Here is a 24,370-nt window from a genome sequence, read left to right as displayed (position 1 = left end):
ACTAATACCTATTCATCAACATCAGAGCAATTTACTGAATCTTCGCAATTTGATTCTCAAAATCATGATCAACAATCTTATGAAGATGGCTATAATTTATCGAATACGATAAATGGAATGGATTGGATCGAAGAAAATAATAATCACATTAAGACAATGGAACAACTTTCAAGTATCAATAATACATTAGTGGAACAATCACTTCCAAACAATTTTCAGATAGAAACCTTTGATTTTAATTTTTGGTCTGAACCATTATTCGACGATTTTTGGACACAATCTTTTTTTTTTCAATAATATTAGAGCTTTTATGTTTTTGAACATAAATTAATTATGTGTGATTATTATATCTTATAAGAGTGAGTAATAACAATAATAAATAATAATGTTTACTGTGTAATATATTAAGGACTTTCACTTGCTGTAGTCAAAATGTGCTTCAATTATATTTCACATTTGGTGTGTGAGTGGACATGAAATTAAACTAAAAAGGTATCTGTTATTTTATTTTATGACTATAAGGATATGTCACTAAAGTAAAATAGAATAATTAAGTTAAAAAGGATATTCAATGTGGTTTGTTTTGTGTCTGTGAAAATCAAACTGATAAATAAATTGAATAAAAAAATTATTGTGTTATTGGTTTAATTACAATTTTTATAATTGGTTATTGGGTAAATCAATAACTCAATAAGACGGTAATGATTTATTTCTTTATCCTTTCAAAATATTAAATATTAAAAATTTAATATATAACTAGACAGTATAACTATATAAATTATTAATACTCTACCCACTTCACACCAGGTCACTTTACCTAAGGACTAAAGTAAGGGTTCACAATTGTATCTATTTTAGTTTTGTTGGACTATTTAATTTTAGTTTTAGTTCGTAATTGTAGGTTGTAGCCATTACAAGTTTGTAAAGGTCTTAATTTTATTAACATCAGAAAAATCTATGCTATGCTTTAGCGCTGACATGTAAAAATCACCTTTGTATTGTATTTTCTCTTATTGATGTAATTTCTCATTATTATTTTTGTATCACTATATCAAAGTAGTTAGAGAAGTGAGAAGTCATATACTATTTACGGACATTTCTTATTGGCTAAACCGAAAATCGAACCAATAACGATCAAAAACTGATAAATCAAAAATTGACTAAAAAAAAGTATCTTATTAGTGTGTTATTGAGTTAGCATATCTAAAAAAAAATCAAAATTAATAAACCAAAACAATAATACATAAAATTTAATCGAACCAACCCATAAATGCCCCTAATTTTTTTCCTTTAAATCAGCAGACTAGACTATGTTGGCAGTCGGAAAATAATGGCTAATAATATACTTCATATAGTCAACTAAATTCTTAAGATTTATTTTAGATCATAACTCTAAAACAAAATTAATAACTATGTACGATTTAAATTTCATATCTAATCAAACAATATATATATAAAGGAAAGAGGGTCTTGAAAATAGTTTAATTGTGATCAGAATTGCTCTTACGATATTAAATTTTATGAAAGACTTTTTATCCCCGATAAAAGATCCTCCACAAAATTTGATATCGTAATAACAATTTTAATCAAAATTCAAATATATTTCAAACTTTTTTTCATATATAAATAATGATATAAAATAAATAACTTTTTTTGTTTCAAATATAGAGACAAAATAGAAAGAAAAAATAGTCAGTATTAAAGTATAATGGAATATTATTCATAGCCATAGTCGTTTGGATCCGCGTTTTCGACGAAAAACTTGTAAATAACGCCAAAAAAATTATGACGTAAATTTAATGACCTCAACTAACCAACAATATATACAAAGTATCTGCAACCACTTGTATTTATTTAGTAATTTAGAAGGTGTAATTCATTGCTCTAAATAATCTTGACTATTTATTTGGACTGTTATTGACAAGAAATGTTAAAATATGCATGTGTCTCTAGTCTTGTGTGAAAATATATTTATAATTAAGAATTTAAGAAATGAACGAGTTATAATTGTGATCCATTTCTATTAAAGAAATGAACAAGTTATAATTTTGAAATATCATTATAATAAAAATAATTTTTAACTGCACTAAATATTGACATTTATAAAGAGTGCTAAAATTTTTATCGACATTAATTAAGTGTCATAATAAATAAATATCGCTAAAGGTTTTAGGGACATATACAAAGAGTGATAATTACCGCTAAAAATTTATATTTAGCAATAATTAAAGATTAATTACTATTAATGATATTTTTGTTACGATGTGTTATCCTCCTTACAAATGTCTCTACTTCTTAGAGAAAATTAAAAAAAAAAAGACTTGGTCAGTACAATATTTTTAATTATTTTTTGGTTGACAAACTATTTATTAATGTTTCCTTATTTTATATAAATAAATAATGCAAAAATAGGTTCTTTGTTTAAGTGTAAGTTGAGGGGTGTTGGGAGTGATATTAAATTGAAATGTGAAAAGGTCAGATAACATGTGAACATACAGCTAAGTACATTATAGAGTACGATTACAAAGTTTAATTGATTCTTCAATACTTATTTTGTTTTTTGCTTAACACAAAAAATTAAATAATCATTTTTGGATTTACAAGTGATAATTTCGTGATATATTTTTATGTTTTATTACCTCTATTTTTTTTGTTTCCATCAATGATTGACCTATGATACCATTTTTTAATTTTAGCTTGTTCAGAGTGTTTCTTATTTATCATAGGAAAAATGCACAAGTACCCCTTAACCTATGTCTGAAATCTCAGAGACACACTTATACTATACTAAGATCCTATTACCTTCCTGAACTTATTTTATAAATAATTTTCTACCTCTTTTTAGCCTACGTGACACTATTTTTTTTAAAAAAAGTCAACCATCGTTAGGCCCACAAGATAGTGTCACGTAGATCGAAAAGGGATAAAAAATTATTAATAAAATAAGTTCAGGAGGGTAATAGGACCTTAGTATAGTATAAGTGTGTCTCTGAGATTTCAGGCATAGGTTGAGGAGTACTTGGACATTATCCCTTTATTATATAGGATAATTCAATTTGACTGAGCTTTTGGTGTTGTTCTTAATGATCTATATATAATCAATAATATAATGATCTTAGGTTATATATTATGTAGATTAACTTAATTACCTATAATCGATTGACTTTTCTTCAACAATATTACCAATAAATTAATGAACAAAATGTTAATTAGGATATGATGATAGAAACCTAAGCAAAGCTATAAATTCAGTTAAATTACAAATTAGACTAATAAAGAAATCGATTAACACGTCTTCTGGATCCTTAATAAAAAGTTGGTGTTAAAACCTTATGACTAGAGTCAATATACTGAAAGCAGTCTCCTTAATTGGATAGTGTTCCAATTTGTAGGGCACAATTTTTTCAATAATCTTATTTCATCTGATTTTTAGATTTTGCGGAATAAAATTTATATTTAGAAATTACGTAAGAAATAATATGATTCACGATGATTAGTAGCTCAAAATATTGAAAAGACATAGGAAAAAATGCAATCATAGAAAAACTCGTTTTAATTTAGAATCTGAAACGCATCATATAAATTGAGACGAAGAAATATATTCAATTATATTTAAAAGACTACATATTATATTTTCTACCTTTCTCGATTAAGACGATAAATACGAATTATAATTAGGAATTGCGGAGTCAACTCTACACTTAATTAGTTAGGAAAGAGGGAGGAAAAGCTAGCTAGAGAGTATGCAACTCTATTCTGTTTTCTGTCTCTCCGTTCTATATTACTTGACCTATGTTGATTTGATATATTCAAATTCTAATTTTTTTTTAATTAGAGGTGTTTTTACTAATCTAAACTTATTAATGATCTTTTACAATATAAATTTGACTACTATTACTTTATATAGTTATTTAATACTAAGAGTGATATAGAAAAAAAATTATCTTAATTTATTAAAATAGATGAGTGAAATAAAATATCTAATATTGATACATTATATATCAAGTAAAAATGAAACGGAGAAAGTACTTCATCGTCCATGTATAATATATATTAACTTTTATTTTTAATAAATAAATATTTTTTCGATAGTAAAACAGACAATGTAAAGAATTCATTATCTAAGTCTTCGAGAAAGTGTCCATATTAAAATAACTAAATTAATTCCTGAAAAAGACATAAGAAACTCCAATGTTTAATATCAAAGTGAACGGTGTACCATATATCTGGGCATTATTTTTCACAATTACGCGGATGCTAATTACCAAAAAAAAATTAAAAAAAAAAGTCAATTATTTGACAATTTCAACTCAAGAAAGAAAAAATTTGACTCCTAATAATTTTCACATGGCTTTGATTAATTAGCGTATTGTGATAAAGATTTAGAGGTTGGACTTCCATGTTTGAAATTTTAAGATCCTTTTTGTTTTGATTTCATTATAAATACACAAGTTAGAATTTAAATGGAGTAAATAAAAATACATAAAATTAATAAGATTGACTAATGTTATCTCTAGTTGATGTAAAGTTTTGATGATTTAACAAACTTCAAGAATGATGAAAAGATGGGACCAATCTAGTTACCGTCATGCTTATAGGGGAACTGGTGAAAGGGAGAATAACGTGAATAAGTCCGTTATCATAAAAAATATGAGGAAAATGTTATTTTGAAGCTAATGTTAAATTTTGATGATTTAATAAAGTTAGAAAATTTAACAAGGGACCAGAGCCTTGTTATTGATTCTAACGACAGGGGAAATGAATGAACAAACTCTGCGTGAGTAATATTTATGAGTCATCATCAAAAACACCAAGAATACAACAACTACGAAACCTTGCTTAGATTGAAATGAACTGCGCTAAACTTGTCTAATTTTTATTAAATTTGTATTCTTTTATTTATTTACATATCAAGCCACAATCACACAAATAAATTAAAACGGGAAATATTATTATTTTTTTATTTTTGGTTTGTCACCAATATTCGGTGTCGGCATTGGAAGCTCCACTAAGTCAAGATCGTTCACTGCATGACTCACTTGAAGGTAACACTATCGTAAAAAAGATTTCATATCTAAAATACAAATTTAAAATTTCTAATTAAATGTGAAATAGACTCACGATTACCCGGTGAGACGGGTTAATTAAAATATTGTCAGATAAAACAAGTATAGTTGGACACGTCTTATAAAATATTTTTATGGAACATGAACCTTTGGTTGACTCATTAAACATGAAGCAAGCTAACGTTATATCGCTGATGTCAGACACCGAATAAAAAAATTAATTTAGATAATTAAAATTAATCCGAGGTATTTAAATAATAATAACAGAACTTATTATAGGCAAATAATTAGATAAAGTAAAAATATATATTGATAAATTATAATCAAATAATAAGTATATACGTTCATACATATTTCATACATTTATTCGCAGACCGTTTATATCATGTCATCATTTGGTGTATAAACATTATCGTTTTATTGTAATTTGATTTTTGCACTGGTTAATAATTAATGTTGTTTCTTCGTGCGTTATTATTTATATTTTTCATTTTGTCCTGCTTTATATACTACTCTCATTTTTTTTACTTTATTTTCTCCTTGTCCGCGTATGAGGTGGGTTGAAAATTGAAATAACATTTTATTATCACTATGCAGACGTCAAAGAATTTGAAAAATCAGAAAAAGAAAAAGTATTAGTTAAATCTTGCATGTTCCATGCATGAACTTATATATATATATATATATATATATATATATATATATATATATATATAGGCAACTTTCACATATAGCAAACAAAAAATTCATATTTGTATGTTATATCAAAGTTTGCATAATTGCTGTTCATAGCAAACATAAAACTGTATAATTCGCTATACATATAATACAATTGTATAATTCGCTGGCCTAAATTGTATAATTCGCTAGCCTATTTCGCTGCAATTGTATTAATTCGCTATCCTATTTCACTGTGATTGTATAATTCGCTGCCTATTTCACTGTAATATTTTTATAAAATTTGTTTTGCATACAGTTGAATCGAATTAAAATGTATGTATATTGCATAATTATAAGTGTATAGCAAGAAGATATATGTTTTTCTCTCGCTCTATACAAAAACAGAAACACAATATATACACTTCTGTTGTATAAAGCTAGAGAAAATTGTATTTCACTGCAATTGTATAATTCACAATTGTATAATGGAAAATAAACTTAAATACACAACTATAAGTTTAGTATTCTCTAATTTTCCCTTCGTTTTTTAAATATTACATAATTCCCTTTGTTTTAATTTTAGTAGAAGTTTAGAGATACATAACCTTCTCTCTCCTATAACACACACTTCCCCAATATCATCCCTATTTTTTCTCCACTAAAACACTTTTTGAATTTTGAATTATTAATTTTAATTAAAAACGTTTCATAACATTTAATATGAAACTTTGAATTTCAAAATTCAAAAAATTTGAAATTTCTGAAAATTTGACCATTGTTCTCTGGTTCTTCTTCTTCTTCTTACTCCATCATCCGTCTATAGTTCTTCTTCTTCTTCTTAATCCATCATTTGTTCTTATTTTCTTCTTTTTTTTCTTCTTATTCATTGTTATATTACATCAGTCGTCTCTAGGTCTTTTTTTTCTTCTTACTCCATCATCCGTTCTTTTTTTTTTTCATTATTCTATTACATCATATTAATGGATCCTTTTACTAATAGAAGAATTTATGATTCGGACGATGAAAATTGGAAAGAAAATAACAAAATCTTTGCATGATCCTATGAATGTTCGGAAGGATTTAAACAAAGATTTTGGCTAATCATCTAAATCAAAGGTTCACAAAATACACCCAAAAAAAAGAGAAAAGAAGCAGCAACCATTGTTGTTGAAATTAGTAAAAATTTTAGTAAAGGAATCCCATATATATCATGAATTTTTGAAAATTGTTATCATGTATTAGACAATAAGTTTAATACACAAGTACTCAATGTGTTATAGTGTGTTAGTCGATGCATTGGTACATGAATTAGATGTGTATCATATGATTTCCTATGTATCAAGAGTTTTTGAAAATTGTTATCATGTATCAGTCAATAAGTTTAATAACTGCGCCATCAAGTGTGCTTTGTATCAGTCAATAAGTTTAATAACTGCGCCATCAAGTGTGCTTGCTGATACATATCGACTCAGTGTGTTATAGTGTTTAGACAATGCATTGATACATGAATTTGATATGTATCATATGATTTTCTATGTATCACGAGTTTTTGACAATTGTTATCATGTATCAGTCAATAAGTTTGATAACTGGATGTTCATAAAAATGTCTTCAAACTAGATGATATAATCTTGGATTTTCAAAATTTGAAATTGTTATCCAATTACGTGCTGAATTAATGCTTATTAATAAACTGTTACCGTAATTTAAGCTAATTTAGATAACAAATTTAAATGTTCTATTTTTTCTCCCTTTTAATCTTAACAGTTTTAAGTTACTGTGTATCATTTACCATGTATTACAACATACTAATGTATCACGCCACAACAATTTTAAGGGATTTAGTAAATACTAAATTTGTCGGGACAGAATGTAATTATTGTATTACACTATGAAATTCCTTAAATTTATACTTGTATAATTCGTTGATCTTTTTCTCTGCAATATTTGAAATAAATGGATAATTACATAACGGGCCAATAGAACCAGGCCAGTCAGCCCAATTTATAAGATGGAAAAAATCGAGGACCCAAAATAATCTTACTCCTCTATTTTGAAAGGAATGATGTATGGTGTGTTTGATACGAAAGGAAAATACTTCTCGTTTCATTATGTTTGGTTGATCAACATATTTAAAAAAATATTTTCTTTAGATAATATTCTTTAAAAATGAAAAAAAATGACATTCCAAATTCATTTTCTCCACCCCCAACACCCAATTCTTGACCATCCCACCACCAAAATCCACTCCACATTCCTATTGTTTTTTTACTAATACATATAAATATTTTCGAAAAATATATTTTTACTTATTTACTAAACAATAAAAAAAATATCAATTTATTTTAAGTATTTCTTTAAAAAAATATCTTCTCTTCGAATCAAACACACACGAAGGTTAAATAATAAATTTGCCCCATACTTTGAAGTTTGAATATCGATATGCCCATATCTATATACTAGCAATCGCATTTATGCGACACTCATCTTTAGTATGTGTCCTTTTATCTCAAAGTACATCGATAGAATTTTTTTATTTTTTTATTTTTACTTTTAAGTATTCAATTTTAACTTTACGAATAAAAGATAGTACAAGAAATATTAATTTTTGAAAACAAAATGGAAGTAAAACAGATGGGTAATTAATATCAGCAGATAGACATTCGATTATAAATTTGAGTCAGTGGTCCAATTTAAATTGTATGAATTTGTGTGGTGACTTTCAATTGCTGCCTACACAGATATCAAATGTCTGGACATATTTTTGGGATAGTGAAATCTCCAAATCTCTAATATATATAGGGACCATTATCCCAAAAATTCAATATATCGTCTTAAATTATTTATCGTTTTGAAATTTTATTAATTTTTAGATAAGATTATCTCATTTTATTTTTAAAAGCTATTGTTTTTGAAAATTACAAGTACATCAATTATGAGTGATATCATAAATGCTTAAATATTATTAAAGGATAAAATAGATTTTCTTAAAGACCTCTTAATTAATGTATTATAAGGGGCATGTAAAAAAAAGACGACTGATAATTTGAAACGAATGAACTAGCAAGCAGCAAAATAATATGTTGTACAATTTTTTTTAAAAGAAAATAATTGAAAAATCATGAAACAAGCCATCGATAAAAGTATAAAGTATATAAACCTCAACAATTTGGGCACTAATTAAATTTTGTTTCGAAAGTTTTCTAAACTATAATTTCCCAAAATTTTCAAAACTCACGAATACGTTGTTCATTCGCTTGATACATGATTATAAATCAAATTCCTATTGATTTTGGTGAGATTACGTATTAACAATAACATTTGTATGAGATACATTCTACACAAATAAAATTGTAAGAAATGTAGATGTTAAGAGAGAAGGAAAAAATAATTAAAATTTTGGAAAAATTAAAATATACCTTGAATTTTGATAGAAGAATCATATATATCCCTAAATAATTTTTAAAAAAAATAAAAGTAGAAAATATAAATTTAAAACGAATCTTTTAACTTCCGTTAAATGAAGGGTATATGTAAACGCATTTTGTAACGACAAGGGTATATGTGAGCCGTTTGTAAAATGGTAAACCATATATGAGTCACTTGCATAACGAGGGGTATATCAACTCCAAATGCCAAAGTTAATGAATATATCAGACCTTTTTTTCTTTTTAAAAATAAAACTACTATTTAATTAAAAAATATTTATATCAACTAATTAATGGTGAAAACAATTATTGATATTTATTTATATATCAATAAATAATATATTTAATTATCTAAGATGATTAGTGGGACTTTTATGAGGTGGAAACCAACGAAACATGTTATTTTTAGAAAAAAATTATAAGCAACAAGGAGATTCACCTTAATAACCTTCCTTACCTAATTTTAAATTTATACAACTATAAATTGTATTATATAAATTCTAAATTTTATATTATTAGAATTAATTTATACAAATTCTAAATGCGACTCACATAACTGTCATTATACATAAAAGACTATAAGTAAATTTTTTCAATTATTTTATTACGTTAACTGATAGTAAATATATATTTAGTCATGTTCCCTTATTTTTATCTTATAAATTGCTTTGACCAAGTCAAAATATCATAGTGACGTGACTAATATATCAAATGTTACCTGATGTAGACTGATCACCCATTATTCTGTTGATTATCATGTCACCCTTTTTCCAATATATAAAATTTTTATGTAGTTATTTTTGTGGGCAACTGTGCACCATATTTCTCTCCTCTTTCTTTTTTTTAAAAAAAATAAAATTTAGGGCTTGTTTGATCATGCAATAATGTATCATGATATAGAATAATGAAATAAAACTAAAGTTTTATTTGGACATGCAATATGTAATTTGGTATTGTTTATTTTCTCATAAAAATAAAAATTTCATAAGTTCTAAAATTATTGAAATAACTCAGTTGTTTATCGTATCATGATATAGAATCATGATATGATATCATGATATTGAATCATGAGTTGAAATTAAAGATTTGTTTAGACATGCGATATGGAATTTTCGTATTGTTTATTTTCTCATAAATATAAAAAATTTCATAAATTTTAAAACTATTAAAATAACCTAGTTGTTTATTCAATATTATCAAATAAACAAAAAATCATAAAATCATATAATAAATTATTATAAAGTTATTTGTTCTTCACTTAAGTAATTGTTTCATCAATATATTTGAATAAAAATGAAACACTTTTCACGGCCTCTTCAAAATTTTATTACTCAACAATCGTGAAGTGTGAGTTAAAGTGATTATATGATGGTGAGAATAATAAATTTTATCTCGGTGAGAATAATAAATTTTAAAAAGTAATGATCTGATATAAATTTTATTTATGTGTGAAATAAATGGTTAGTAGATATAAATGTGGGGGTTGTTTTAACAAAATATAAACTTCTGGATCAATTTTTGTATTGAAATAACTCAAATCATGATATGGTATTCCCATATGATTTCATATCATGATTTTGAAGAATTGGTATCACATCCCATGATATAAAATCAGCGTAAAACCGCGTGTCCAAACGCTGATCCCATCTCACGATATCATATTGTGATATGGTATCACATGGCCAAACGCCTACTTAGAGTCCAAAGCTCCAACTAAGAACGCCTTCAATTAAAAGACTTAATATAGATTTGTAAATACGTGATATATAAATATGTTTTTTGATTTTGCTTTAAATCAAATTTATATTCTTAAATTTTGAATGTACATAAATAGACACTTAAATTTATAGTAAGTTAAACTAATAGACACATGACATTCCACATGTCACTTTTTGTTCTACTATTGTGTCATGTAGCATTCATGTGTCTACTTGTTCAACTTGATATAAGTTTAAGCTAACGTTTGACCATAGATTTCCAAAATGTTATTGGCAAATATTATTTAGATGAAATTTTCGATAAAAATTTCACCATGTGTTTGGTCATAATATTTGAAAAACATATTTCAATTTTTTTTAAAAATATGATTCATTTCCATAAATTTTAAAAACCATCAAAACTAAATATAAATTTGTATTACAAGCCAATTGGATCCTCGTCAACAAATAACAAGTAGTGTAAATGAATCTTGACCAATGTCACAGTTTGAAGTGAGTGCGAATAAGCATCATTCCATATATTGTGAAGTAGACAAAACACATGAGTTTATTATTCTATACCGATTGTTCATCATTTTTCATCAACAACCATACCATCACTTTATATTCATTGAATATTTCATCACTATTTGATATTCACGTAAAAAATTATAAAATATAACGCAAAAAACTACTATAAACGGTGTTTTTGTAAAAGATTAATGTCTAGTGTAAATTTCAATTTTTAAAAAATCTTAAATAATGAGATTTAGCCGAAATACTAGAAAAACTAGTTATTGAAATTTGGGATATTTCCCAAAAATATTTACCAAATAATAACAAATTATATTTGTCAAAAAACTTTTCCGAATATTACTTAGAAAATCTATGATCAAACGGAACCTAGATGCTATTTTACATATCTAAAATTAAAAAATATAAATATAAAATCAAATCAAATTAAATAACTTATTTATATAGTACCTCCATTTGTAAATTATGTCAAAAAATTAGGTAACATTACTTTTAGATGAAGAGTTGAAGACCCCTCATTTTACTGTTTGGTTTCAAAAGGAAGACTCCCTTGCTTGTAATTTTGTCCCCATTAATTTCATCTACAAGAACTCTGCATATTTTGCATCACTTATTTGCAAGGGACCATGCAGATTTATCATTTAGTTGAGATAAATTATTTATAAATATCAAATGATTTTTTTTAATAAAAATTAGAATTAAAATTATTGAATTTATAATTTCACCGATACATACTAATGAAAAATATAGTTCATAAAATCATGATCCGCTCAAATTATTTAGGCGAGTAACTTTATTTTGTCTATTTTAATACTTTTATTTTAGTCCATTGAAAATTGGCTCAATATGCTATTCGGATTGATCATTGAGAATCCCTTGTAATTTTTCTTAAAAGATATTTTTAATATTTGATTTGTTATATATAGTTACAACATAAAAAGAAAATGTTTTATTCGGTATTCAAACAACTTACAAAAAATTTAAAAACTTAATAAGAATTAGATAAATTAGATTTTGATTCACATTTTAGCCCAAATAATATTTGGGAGTGTTAATGACACATTTATTAGTTAACATTGTATTTTGACATGTCCAATTTCAATCCAATACGTCAAGTTGACACCATAAATGATATTAAATAATTATATAAAATAGAAAAGATCAATTTAAAATTTAAAAGCATCATTAATAAAGTTAACTTAATAAATATACTTTAAAGTAAAAATTTTAAAACAATATGTCATATTAATATAGACCGAAATAATACGAAATAATTGTCAATGGGTAACAGGATGAAGTTAATATCTTTAAATAATCTGATATTTTTTATTTTTCAACAAAAAGGTAGTAAAATTAATAAGATAAAAATATTTAAAATGATAAAAGTAACATAGTATAATATGTCATTTTATTATTTGGCCAAATTTTGTGGTCACAGGGATTTTTCCATCTATAGTTCATATTTAGGAAAATGATAGTCTTGGTCAATTGTGGCATTAATTTGATTAATAGACACGAAAAAGTGTGTGCAAAAAGATTTTCATAAATAGAGCAAAGAATTATTGTGGGCACAATAGCTGTCAAATTTTTTTAAAAAAAATTGCAAGTACATAATTATATCCCTTGGACAATTGCTGGAATAGCTTCTGAAATTGGTCCCAGTTGGTAATACATAAGTATATTTTTGTTAGGTCAAAATTAAATGATGATAAATTTCTTAAAAAATAAAAAAATGACTTACTTAATAAAAATAAGAAAATAAATTTTATACTTGACGTTATTAATAATCGTCCAATACCACCTTTAACACACTCCACACCGCCCCAACTCCATAGCTCCCATCCTGGACCACGACTCGACACCTCTCATGCCCTTAACGTTTGCGCTAAATTATGCATAATTAAAGAAAATAAATTTCATATGTGACATTATTAATAATTGTCTAATACCACCTTCAACGCACTCCACACCACCCGAACTCCATAACTCCCATCCGGACCACGACTTGACACCTCTAATGCCTCTCATGAAAAACAAAAAAAAAAAAAAAAAAAAAAAATGCCTCTCATGTTCGCGCTAAATTATTGGTAATAATTTTTGGGATGGTGCTTTCTTTTTTTATTATCAAACATTAAAAAATAAGTAAATAATTTAGTTATTTATCGAAAAATATTTTTCATGAAAATGTATTCCTTAGTTTAAAACACAACTTGTATCAATTTTCTTTTCCTCTCCATAATATATATATATAGGTACTCGTATCTAGAGAATTATTTAATCTGATTAATTTGGACCTTAATCAAGCTCCTAAGATACTGTGAGTTTGTAACACTAAGGCATAGTTTTCATAAATTACATAAGAACAAGAAAAAATTGGATAAATCTGAGTAGTAAATCAAGAAAAATTGTACTTCTGTCTTTTCATTTTAATTGGGTTGATTTTTTTTTAACCGTTCTTTAAAATATTTAAATTTAACTGGTATACTTTATTTAGTTAATTAATGATAAGCGCAATATTGAGACAAAAATTATAAATTTCCCTTTTCAAGTGTTATAAATTACAACAGCATTGCCTCATTCCAGGTATTTGAAATCACCGGACTATAACAATTTGTTATTTTAAAAGCGTTCAAAATAACTATTTAATTATTTCGTATATTATTTTATTTATATATATAATTATTTTTTCTACAAAAAAATGTTTAATCGATCATCTAACAAGTGACAACACATATAACTACGCCACTATCGATTAATAAGAGCTAAATAATATAAAATGAAAGGAGCACTGTGACTTTGATTCAAACTCAAAGGTATTTCCCACATTGACTTGTGTTTTCACTAAGCCCCATGAGAGAAAAGGTTAAAACTAAATAAATAAACAAAATTAACTAGACATTAAACAAATAGTGTAATAATTCTAAAGAGTACTGCATAGAATTTGCTAATGTTTTGTCTCATTGGTAATATTTTTCTAGTTGTATGGAAGGTGGACATACATACATTCAATGACTTGAAACCAAGCTGTCACTCTGCAAAGACTTTGGCCAAAATAAATAATTACATTTTAATAATATGTACTATAGTATATCTTTTTTGGAGTTTTTCATTTGGAAGAATGGTGACAGTGGTTAGTTTATTATTTTTTCTTTTGGGGCACAGTTGTATGGTGTTATGCTAAAGAGGCAGATTTCAAACTTGTCATTGTCTTTGAATATGTCCAATGATTTTATTTTCTTAGCTAAGGTATGAACCTCACCTTTGATTATTATTGTCTCTTTTACGGGGATATGGAAAGAGAGACATTTATTAATTTATATAAATAAATCAGTACAGTCATCTTTCGAAAATAATTTCTTTACTTTCATGAAGTAAGAGTATATAATTCACATATATATTACCTTTTACAAATTTTACTTGTAGAATTTTCTATTGATTGTTTATAAAATATTGTTGTTGTTGTTGTAAATCTTATCACTATGTAGAGTTTTTGGCCAAAAACATGCTTTAACTGTATCCCAAACTTATATTACATCCTTAAAGTATCATTTCTAGTAGAAACATTTTTTAACTATACCCCAAACTTAAACTACATCCTTAAAGTATCATTCTTACCATAAAACGTCCTTCAAATTTTCTAAAGTGAGCAATTTTCATTTTTCTATTTGAATTTCTCGTAAAACTACCCAATATATCTCACAAAAATTAAGTTGTCCTTCCTGATTATTATTCTTAGATATGTCAAAAATATTATCGTGAACTTTTTCGTAATTGAGTATAGAATTATGCAAATATTTTAATTTGATCGTTTTTTAAATTCATTTTTCATGTAATTTTAATAAAAAATATCATTAGTTTAAATATGTTTCTTCTTAATTGAATATGCTAGAAGCGACATTTGCTGGAGACTTTCGTTTTTAATAATGTAAAATGAAACTCAAATACGAGACATGATCAATATTTTGGTTACTTTAATATTAGATTGACCTAAAAATTTATTGATTTAATTGGTTGAGAAAAAGACCGAAATAATTAATATTCAGTTTCTTTCCGTTATGAAAAAGACAAATTATGTATGCTCACACCTTCTAGTCATTTTTGGTTTCAATAAGCAACAATATCTAATATTTTTTAATATTTTCCAAGAACTTCTTGTAGCAAGTAATGAAATATGCAGAGTAACTTTTGTTGATAGTCACGTTAACTGCTCAGTTTTTCGTAAGATCCATTAGTGTTTTGATAATGTCTAACAAAAGGATGAGAGTTGTTCATTTACAAATATTTAAAGGATGTTTTCTATTCAAATAATACTGTAAGGATGTAATTTAAGTTTGGGATATAGTTAAAGGATATTTTCTGCTAAACATAATAATTTAATGATATAAGTTAAGTTTGAGATATAGTTAAAAAATATTTTTGGCAAAAAACTCTCACTATGTAAGTAGAATGTTTGATATCACCTATCATATTACTCCATTTGTCCAATTTTATGCGACATACTTTTAAAAAAAATGACAAATCTAATCTTAAATAATATATATTTAAGGGTAGATCCAAAATATCTTATATTGTTGTGCAATTTTAGTTCAATAAAAATTAATTTATCATAATTTAATTACGTAAATATTTATGAATCCACAATTGAAAGGAAAAGAATCAAAGATGATGAAAATAATGCTAACAATTAACATGATTTATTCGATTTTTTTTTGTTTTTTTTTAAAGGTAAATAAATTGTGGACTTCTTTTATTTTTTTACTGTAGTAAAGAAGTGAAAGAGATATTAATGAATTCTTTTTAGTTTTGAGCAGAGAAATGTTGATGCTGACATAGTTAGAAGCATATTGCAGAGACTGGATCCTTCTAAGCATCTCTGATTTTCTCCAGTGTATCTACTAATTTATTTTTCCAATTGTGAGACACAAATTATAAATAATTCAAAATTTTATCAGCTCAATTAATTTACAATTTAAATTATAATTCTATTCTTTCATTTTTCATTTTTCCATTCCATTTTTTTTTATGTAATAATACTTTCTCCGTTTAATATAAAAATAACTGTAGTGTCCATTACAAAATAATAAATAAAATATACAATTTATTAAATTATCTTATTTGATAAATATAGATTGGTTGTTTCCTTTTAAGTGCAAGCATTCTCTATTAATCTTAAATCCTTAAAATGATACGTAATTATTATTCTTGAACAATTTTCCAAGCTGAAATGATAGTTAAACTGAGATCGAAGTAGTACTCCTCTATTTATTTAATTTTATTTGTGTCGTTTCACTTTTCGACAGTAAAATATCATAAATTTTAGTTTATATTTTTTCGTCATATAAAAATAAGAAAGAATATTGGAAGTTGTAACTTGTAATATTTCTCATACAGGTTTAAAATATTAACGTTTTAAAACATTGAACGGATTTAGTTCAATTTAGTTTCAAAAATTAGTTAAACAGACTCTCGTAAAAGTGAAATGTAACAAGCAGAAAATGAACTGAGTAATTAATATAATAATATAGAGAAGTATTGAAGACATTCTTAAACTCGGTGCGTATTATTAGTTTCATCTTCGAACTATTGATAGTTTTAAAAACACCTCATAACTTGACTAGCTGAACCTAAACACACCTTTAACTTCACAACACGAGTAAAGTACATTCTAAATTCTCGCCAAATTTTTGAGTTTTTCAACACTCTTCTCAATTTTTCGTTAATTAAAACTTCATAATGCTACAAGAATTTCATATCACTTGATATGTTATGTGATAGATCAGATATGTATCTAAGTATGATTAATCAAATAGAAAATCATTGACGGTTCGAATATTAAAGTAGTAATTTATATCAAATTTTATGAATACTTTCATGTTAAACGAAACACAACAAATAAAAATAAACTAAATATATATAATAATACAAAAAAAAAAAGGAAGAAAAAGAAACAAACAAAAACTAGTGAGTGATGTTGAAGTCTCGTTACGGTTTCGTTTCAAAAAATTAGACACAACTCTCACCTTTTTCTTCTTATCATTAACTCCTCTTCTCCCCTCAACCCCCTTTTTATATTTCATTTCCCCTCTTTATAACCATTCTTCCTCACTCTCAAAACCCAAAAAAAAAAAACTTGAAAATGGAATTTGACCTTGAAAATCCGTTACCATTTTCTCATGATGAAACACATTTTGACACAATTTCACCTCTTTTCAACATTGAAGCTCATCATATGCCTTCAAAAACTTACTTTCAAATTCTCATAAACTCGAATTTTCTCATCAACATTCGTGAAGCAACCATTTCAAAAATCTTACAAATTTCTCAACCCTTTGATAGTCATTTTCTTCCATATCTTGCGATTAATTATCTCGATCGATTCTTATCCTTCCATTCGCTATCGGTATAACTAATTTCATTCAACTTTTTAACAAGTAACGTTACGCAGAAAAAAAAAATGATTATGATTTAATTTTTGTTGCTATAGGATGCGAAGCCGTGGATCTTGAACCTAATTGGGGTTTCTTGTGTTTCGTTAGCATTTAAAATGAAGAAAACAGAGTACTCTGTTACTGACATTCAGGTACATTTTTCGAATAATGCTGAATTGAAACCGTCGATATTTGTATTTATGTACAGACTCTTATTGTTATCAATTATTATTTTTTTACTAGTACAGCAAGATGCTGGTTCGATATTTGATATCGAGACGATAAAGCGAATGGAGCTTTTGATTCTTGGAAGCCTAAAATGGAGAATGCGTTCCATTACTGCATTTGCGTTTATAAATTTCTTCATATCGTCGTTTAAATTTAAAGATCTACCCTTCCAACAAGCTCTCAAAGCTAGAGCTACTGAGATTATTTTCACTTCTCAAAATGGTAAGTCAAATTTGATAATTATTTTTATATTATCGATTTAAAAGTTTTAATTATATTTTAACTTTTTTCTCTTTATTTTAGAGATCAAGATTTTGCAGTTCAAGCCATCTACAATCTCAGCGTCAGCTCTTCTATGTGCTTCTCATGAGCTATTTCCTTTACAATTCTCATGCTATAAAACAGCAATCATAAACTGTTCATATGTACATAAGGTAAACTCAATTTTTTTTTTCTATTTATTTAAGCACATTGATTCCATGCATTTTGTTCTTTTCAGAAAAAAAAAAATAAAGAGGAAAAGACAATAATGGTCATGTTTTTTTTTCACCTAAAAATAAATACTAAAGCAAAGTACATGATAATTATAAGTTGATTGACAATAAATGTTATAATTGTCCATTAACCCTTCCTTCCTTCCATATTAATTGTCATAATTTTTTCTTTTCTTATACTACTCCATACTATGATTAAAAAAAATATTTTAAAATATTAATAAAAAATAATATCATTTAATTTTTTTTAAAAAAATAAATATTAACAATTATTTTGAAACGGGAATTTGTACGTGAAAAATCTAGCGGCAGAGCTTTCCACACTTCACGGGTCAAATTAAGGACTTTACTATAATATTTATATATTAGCTAGTATGGACAAAAGAGTCCAAATAATATTAGTATTCAATAATTTATCGTAACAATAATAATGAGAACAAATTACATTAATGTAATAGTGTAGTTCTAGACAATGAGGTAGTAACTTTTATTTTAAAATTTATAAATAACTTGATTTTTTTTTTCATATACAGGATGATTTGTTAAGTTGTTGTAACGTAATTCAAGAGATAACGAAAAAAGAATATGAATCAATATTAGAGATTGTATCAAGCACAAGCACACCAGTTAACGTGCTTGATGTGCAGATGAGTTGGAGTTCAGATAACGAGCCAATTGAAGAAGATAGTTCAGTTAATGCAATTAGCAGCAGGCAAGACAATTTAACGAAACGTCGAAAGATTATTACTACTATTATTGATGACAACACTTAATTTAGCTGCGTATATAGAACCTTGATATTGATGTTCCATTAAAAAAAAATTAACTTATCTTTATTTTTTTTCTTTTAATGAAAACGAAGCAGTAGTACGTGCCCACTAGAAGGGTTTAAAAAGTACATTAGGAAAAAAAAAAGAAGAAGAACTTAATAAAGCCAAGTTAGTACCCTTTTAATTATTTTTTTTTAATGATTTTTCTTTTTAATTTTGTAGTATTTAAAGTAGAGATATTTATTGAAGTGTTGATCTGATTTTATATATGTTGTGTGGAGAAAATTTAAAAAGTAAAGTAAGTTTTAAAAAAATTGAAAGAATGAGTGTATGTAAATTAATTTAATTTTAAAATGTCTAGCTTATTCTTTAAAGAAATAAATTGCGTCGCACAATTGTTTACTTTTTTTTAAAAAAAATTACATAAAGTAATACATTTTAAAAAATAATTACTGATTTTAGCAATACTTTTTATTTATTACCATTTATAGCAAAATTGTAATAAATCTGTAATATGTATTAAAATTGAATTATATATGAAATATAATAGTTTTTTGAAATATATCATGTTTGTTTGGTTAAAAATTGTCACATTGTATTAAAATGTATGATAAATATACTATTCATCATTAAAATTTGTATTATATGTGAATAATAAATTGGTCTTTATAATATGTATTAAACTTGTATTATAAATGAATTAAAAGTGATCAAGTGAAAAAAATATTGTTACTATAAATGATAAATATTTTTTTATTATAATATATTTAGGTAAGTTTCCCTAAAAATTTTATGTATAATTTCTTAATTTTCCTATGATAAACTTGGTAAAATGTCAAGAATGACATTAGAAAAAAATAATTAAAATTTGATGAATTTATTCAATCTTATCATCTCATAGAGTTGTCTAAATTGCAACCAAACATGAAACAACTTTTAAAAGGTGAAAAAAAAACAATACATATCCATCAGGTCTTTTTGTCTTCCCAATAAAACAAAAGGAAATAAAATGAACTCATTTTGTTCTAATTTTCCCTCTCTACTCTCTTTTTACTTTTTTCAACTCTTTTTCTCCACATTCATACAAACTAAAGTCACCAAACATGAACTCATTTTGCTTCTTTTTTTTCTCCCCTCAATTGCCCTTATAATAGCTATGGCCTTTTTCTTTATCTCTTTCGTTTTTAGTGTTTTTTTTTTTAATTTTCATTTGATATTCGTTATTATATTGGAGTCTGATTAAATTTGAATTCAAATAAAAATATATCTCATATGAAGGAGTAAAGTGCACCCTAACAAAGATTGACTTTATACTTAAGAAGATTCAAATTTAAAATTTCTAATTAAAAATAGAAAAATACTATTTACTCTTACCACAATTCTTGTTTGTCATTTTCATTTGTTTGATGGTGCAAAAAGCTAAGCTAGTGTGACTCTTCAAATGGACCACCACTTATCCGAAAAAGAATGACTTTCTTTTCTTTTTGATTTATTTAAAAAAAGAATGATAACTTTTTTTTAGTAACATTTTAATTTTTTACATTATGTGTTTAAGGCCATAAAATCAAACGATAAATTTATATAATTGACTTAACTTTAATTTAGGACAATTAAATTCAAAAATTTTCTTTATATTCTTAAACTCCACGTCAAGTTAAATCAGATAATTCTTTGTAAAACAAAGAAAGTAACATTTATGTAGTACAATTTAACTCGACATAAAATATTTTTTTAAAAAAACTTAATCGTCAATATTATTTTTAATTTGAATTATATATGTTTTATTAGAAATAACTAAAATATACGCATTCAGATATTATATAACAAATAATATTAATCATTCAATCGTCTGATTTAAATAATACTTTAAATCTTTAAGTGCAAACTTAGATATCTTAATTATAATATGAATAAATAGGACTTCAGAATATGTCTTTAAATTTTTTTGCAATTGATATGTTAAAAGAATATATAATTCTAACCAATATTTTAAGTTTTTATTTTTTATTTTATTGATATGAAAATTTACAATCTATCCTACTTTACTTTTTGTATAATTTCTTAATTGATAAATTTTAATTTAAAATATTAGAATAATTTTATTAAATTTAGCTTCAAAGATAAGTTCACATTATTTCTTGAAAAATGAAATGTGATAAGTATTTTGAGATGAATACAATATATATTTTATGAAAATTGCTTTTAAATATCTTTTATAACTAATACAATAGTGTAAACACTTACTTATATATTGTTAGTTTTTAAAAGCATAACTCAATAATTATTACTTACGTTCATTAATTAATTATTAGTAGTAATAAGTTGAGACTTGAGAAAAGAGAACAATAAGGAAGAAAATCACCACTTATTGCCCACAAAATAAGTCGCTTATTTCAAAGTATTTTCGTTTTAGTTGACCAAATTACTGCTTTTAACGACATTTCCTCATTCTTTTAGTATTTTGTGTTAAGCTTTTAGATGTAAAAAGTCAAGTATTAGCTAGTTTCTTTGCATCTTTTTACTTTTTATTCTATGGTTTCGATTTATACAGTATAATTTAAATATTTTTTAAAAAAAAGATATTATTTGATCATTATTTATGTTCTTTGAATATATTAAATTGTTAATTATGATAACATATAATACTTTTATATATTTTCTTCGTCCAAAAATGTTTGTCATGTTGCGCTTATCAAAATTCAATTTGACTAAGTTTTAAAGATAAATTAGATCACATTAATTTGATATTGTAAACAAAAAAATTAGATATTCTGAAACTATATGAAAAGTACTATAAATTACAATTTTTTCATATTAATATGATGAAAAAAATACATTTTAAAATGTAAGTCAAAATTTTTATAGTTTGACTCTAAAAATAGAAATCATGACAAATAATAACGGACGGAGAGAGTAGTTTATAAACTTCTAAATTATTTTCAAAAACAGTAAAATTTATGTATCCGAATTGACTAGTTAAATTTTTTAAAACTCAACTCTTAAAATTCAAATTCTATCATATAAATTGGGGAATCAAAACATTTATTTTATTTATTTTTCTGGTGGGTGATTTTTCGAAAAGAAATTGAAAGACTGAAAAATCAACATTGCTTGTATAGTTGTATTGAGATAATTTGTCAAAGACATAATTATATTCAAACAACTATTTAAAATTTAGATGATGGTGCGAGTTTCACCGCTCTTATTAAATTATTGTGTAATTTAATATATAAAAATAAATCAGATATCCAGCTGAAGAACATATAAAAAATATAATTAAAAAATATGCTTGGACTATACCAAGTTAAACTTTATATTAGATGGTTACAAATTAAACTTGTACTAACAAGTTTTCAACTATATCTAGAGGGAATTGTACTCTTGTAGCTTTTAGGGCAAAATAATGTTTTTTTTTTTTTTTTTTTGTAAAAGCAGGAAACAACCATTATAGCTAGAATTGGATAGAGCTTAATAATTGAATAAAAAGGAACAGAATTCATAATTTGCTTTAAAAAAGCATTATAGCTAGGACACAATAGTCTTCCAAAGTATAGTCTTTCGTTGAAGGGGATTTAGATGAATTTGATCTCTTTTAACTCTGTGATTCTTAATTTTAGTAAATTGATAATATTTGTTCAATCTTTAACATGTTATAGGTTTTAAAATTCAACATTGAGTATGAAAGTCGACTTAACTAGAGATGATCTTATAGACACTATGAGACTTTGAGTATACATATAATTTAATCGAATTTTAACACGAGTATTGAGTTAGAAAGAGAGAAGAAAACAGTAAAAGAAGTCAATATAAGTATTAGTCAATGAAAAATGTATATCCTGGTTGCCTAAAAGGGTTAATGTATCGTTCTTGTCAGTCACAAGCACTGTGGTGTCTTCATCATTGGATTCTATAGAGAAAGAGTCGGATTTTATGCGTAAAATAGGAATGAAATAGAAGGTCACAATGTCATAAAATAGTTCCCAAGAAAATAAGATAAGGGAAAAACGTAATTTAGTAGCTAAACAACAAAAATCTTATAATAATAATAATTGTGTATTTAGCTGCATACTCCATCCGTTCATTATCTGTTTGTCATAATTTATATTTTTAGAATTGAACTATAAGAATTTTCATTAATATTTTAAAATATATTTTTTTATTATATACTCCCTCCATTTTAAAAAGAGTGACCCAGAGTTTAACTTGACACGGAGTTTAAGAAAATAACGATTTTTTTTTAATCTTGTGGTTCTAAATTAAAGTTATGTCAAATGTACAAAATTACTCTTTAATCTTGTGGCCTTAAACATGTCACTTGGATAGTCAAAATTAAAATGTTATAAAAAAAAAGAGGTCATTCATTTTGAGACAAACTAAAAAGGAACGAGGATTATTCTTTTTGAAATAGAGGAAATATTTTATATTGATATATGAAAAAAATGCAATTTATAGTACTTTACATATAATTTTTGAACACCTAAATTTTTTGCTTAAAAAATAGAATTAACGTAATCTAATTTAACTTTGAAAATTAGTTAAACTAACTTTTAAAAAGCGCAATATGACAAATAAAAGTGAATGGGGAGTAATATTTAATTAATCAGAAGCTTTTCGGCTACAAATTAGATGGGGATTATCGATAAATTTTGTAGTTGTTTAACTGTGTGACCATCTCATATAAAAATTTAAGTTCTTAAAAAGAACATACTTTCATTATTAAATTATATTCTCGACATGCCCCTCACGTGCTGAAATAATTTTTTTCATGAATCAAACACGTGAAAGTTCTTTTTAATATGAATTATGGTGATATTTAATCTCAGAACCTTTTCTACTCTAATATTATATTGAAGTGTGTAGCTGTATCACACACTTTGCTAATTCCATAACTTTTTATTAGCGGCCACCTTCGACTTGAGTTGATTGACAACCTACTATTTTATCGATAAGAATTTGATTTCTGATCGATCTTATATAAAAAAAAAGCATTAGAATGTCATTTTTCACTCTAGTTATACAAACCATGACATTAAAAATATGGGAAACACGACGAGACGACTCACTA

The 24,370-nt window shown here is 25.4% G+C and overlaps 1 protein-coding gene across 1 annotated transcript; it reads left to right on the top strand.

The window, feature by feature from the left end:
- The first annotated feature begins 17,394 nt into the window (after positions 1 to 17,394).
- Positions 17,395 to 19,572, top strand: LOC101258279 (putative cyclin-D6-1). Its single transcript, XM_004243745.5, has 5 exons — positions 17,395 to 17,785; positions 17,870 to 17,965; positions 18,062 to 18,263; positions 18,345 to 18,475; positions 19,069 to 19,572. Exons 1-5 carry the CDS (start codon positions 17,522 to 17,524, stop codon positions 19,306 to 19,308), a joined length of 933 nt encoding a protein of 310 aa, XP_004243793.1. The 5' UTR covers positions 17,395 to 17,521; the 3' UTR covers positions 19,309 to 19,572.
- Positions 19,573 to 24,370: the final 4,798 nt, after the last annotated feature.

The sequence above is a fragment of the Solanum lycopersicum genome, chromosome 7 (assembly GCF_036512215.1).
Source record: "Solanum lycopersicum chromosome 7, SLM_r2.1".
NCBI classification, from domain to species: Eukaryota; Viridiplantae; Streptophyta; class Magnoliopsida; order Solanales; family Solanaceae; genus Solanum; species Solanum lycopersicum.
The sequence above is the reverse complement of the archived record's forward strand: the minus strand, read 5'-3'. Positions and strand labels throughout refer to the sequence as shown.

What these genes read in the sequence shown, in the direction of transcription:
- LOC101258279 (XM_004243745.5), top strand. Translation starts at nt 17,522, where the DNA reads ATGGAATTTGACCTTGAAAATCCGTTACCATTTTCTCATGATGAAACA. An exon ending in TATCCTTCCATTCGCTATCG is followed by an intron (nt 17,786 to 17,869) that starts GTATAACTAATT and finishes TTGTTGCTATAG; the next exon opens with GATGCGAAGCCGTGGATCTT. An exon ending in ACTCTGTTACTGACATTCAG is followed by an intron (nt 17,966 to 18,061) that starts GTACATTTTTCG and finishes TTACTAGTACAG; the next exon opens with CAAGATGCTGGTTCGATATT.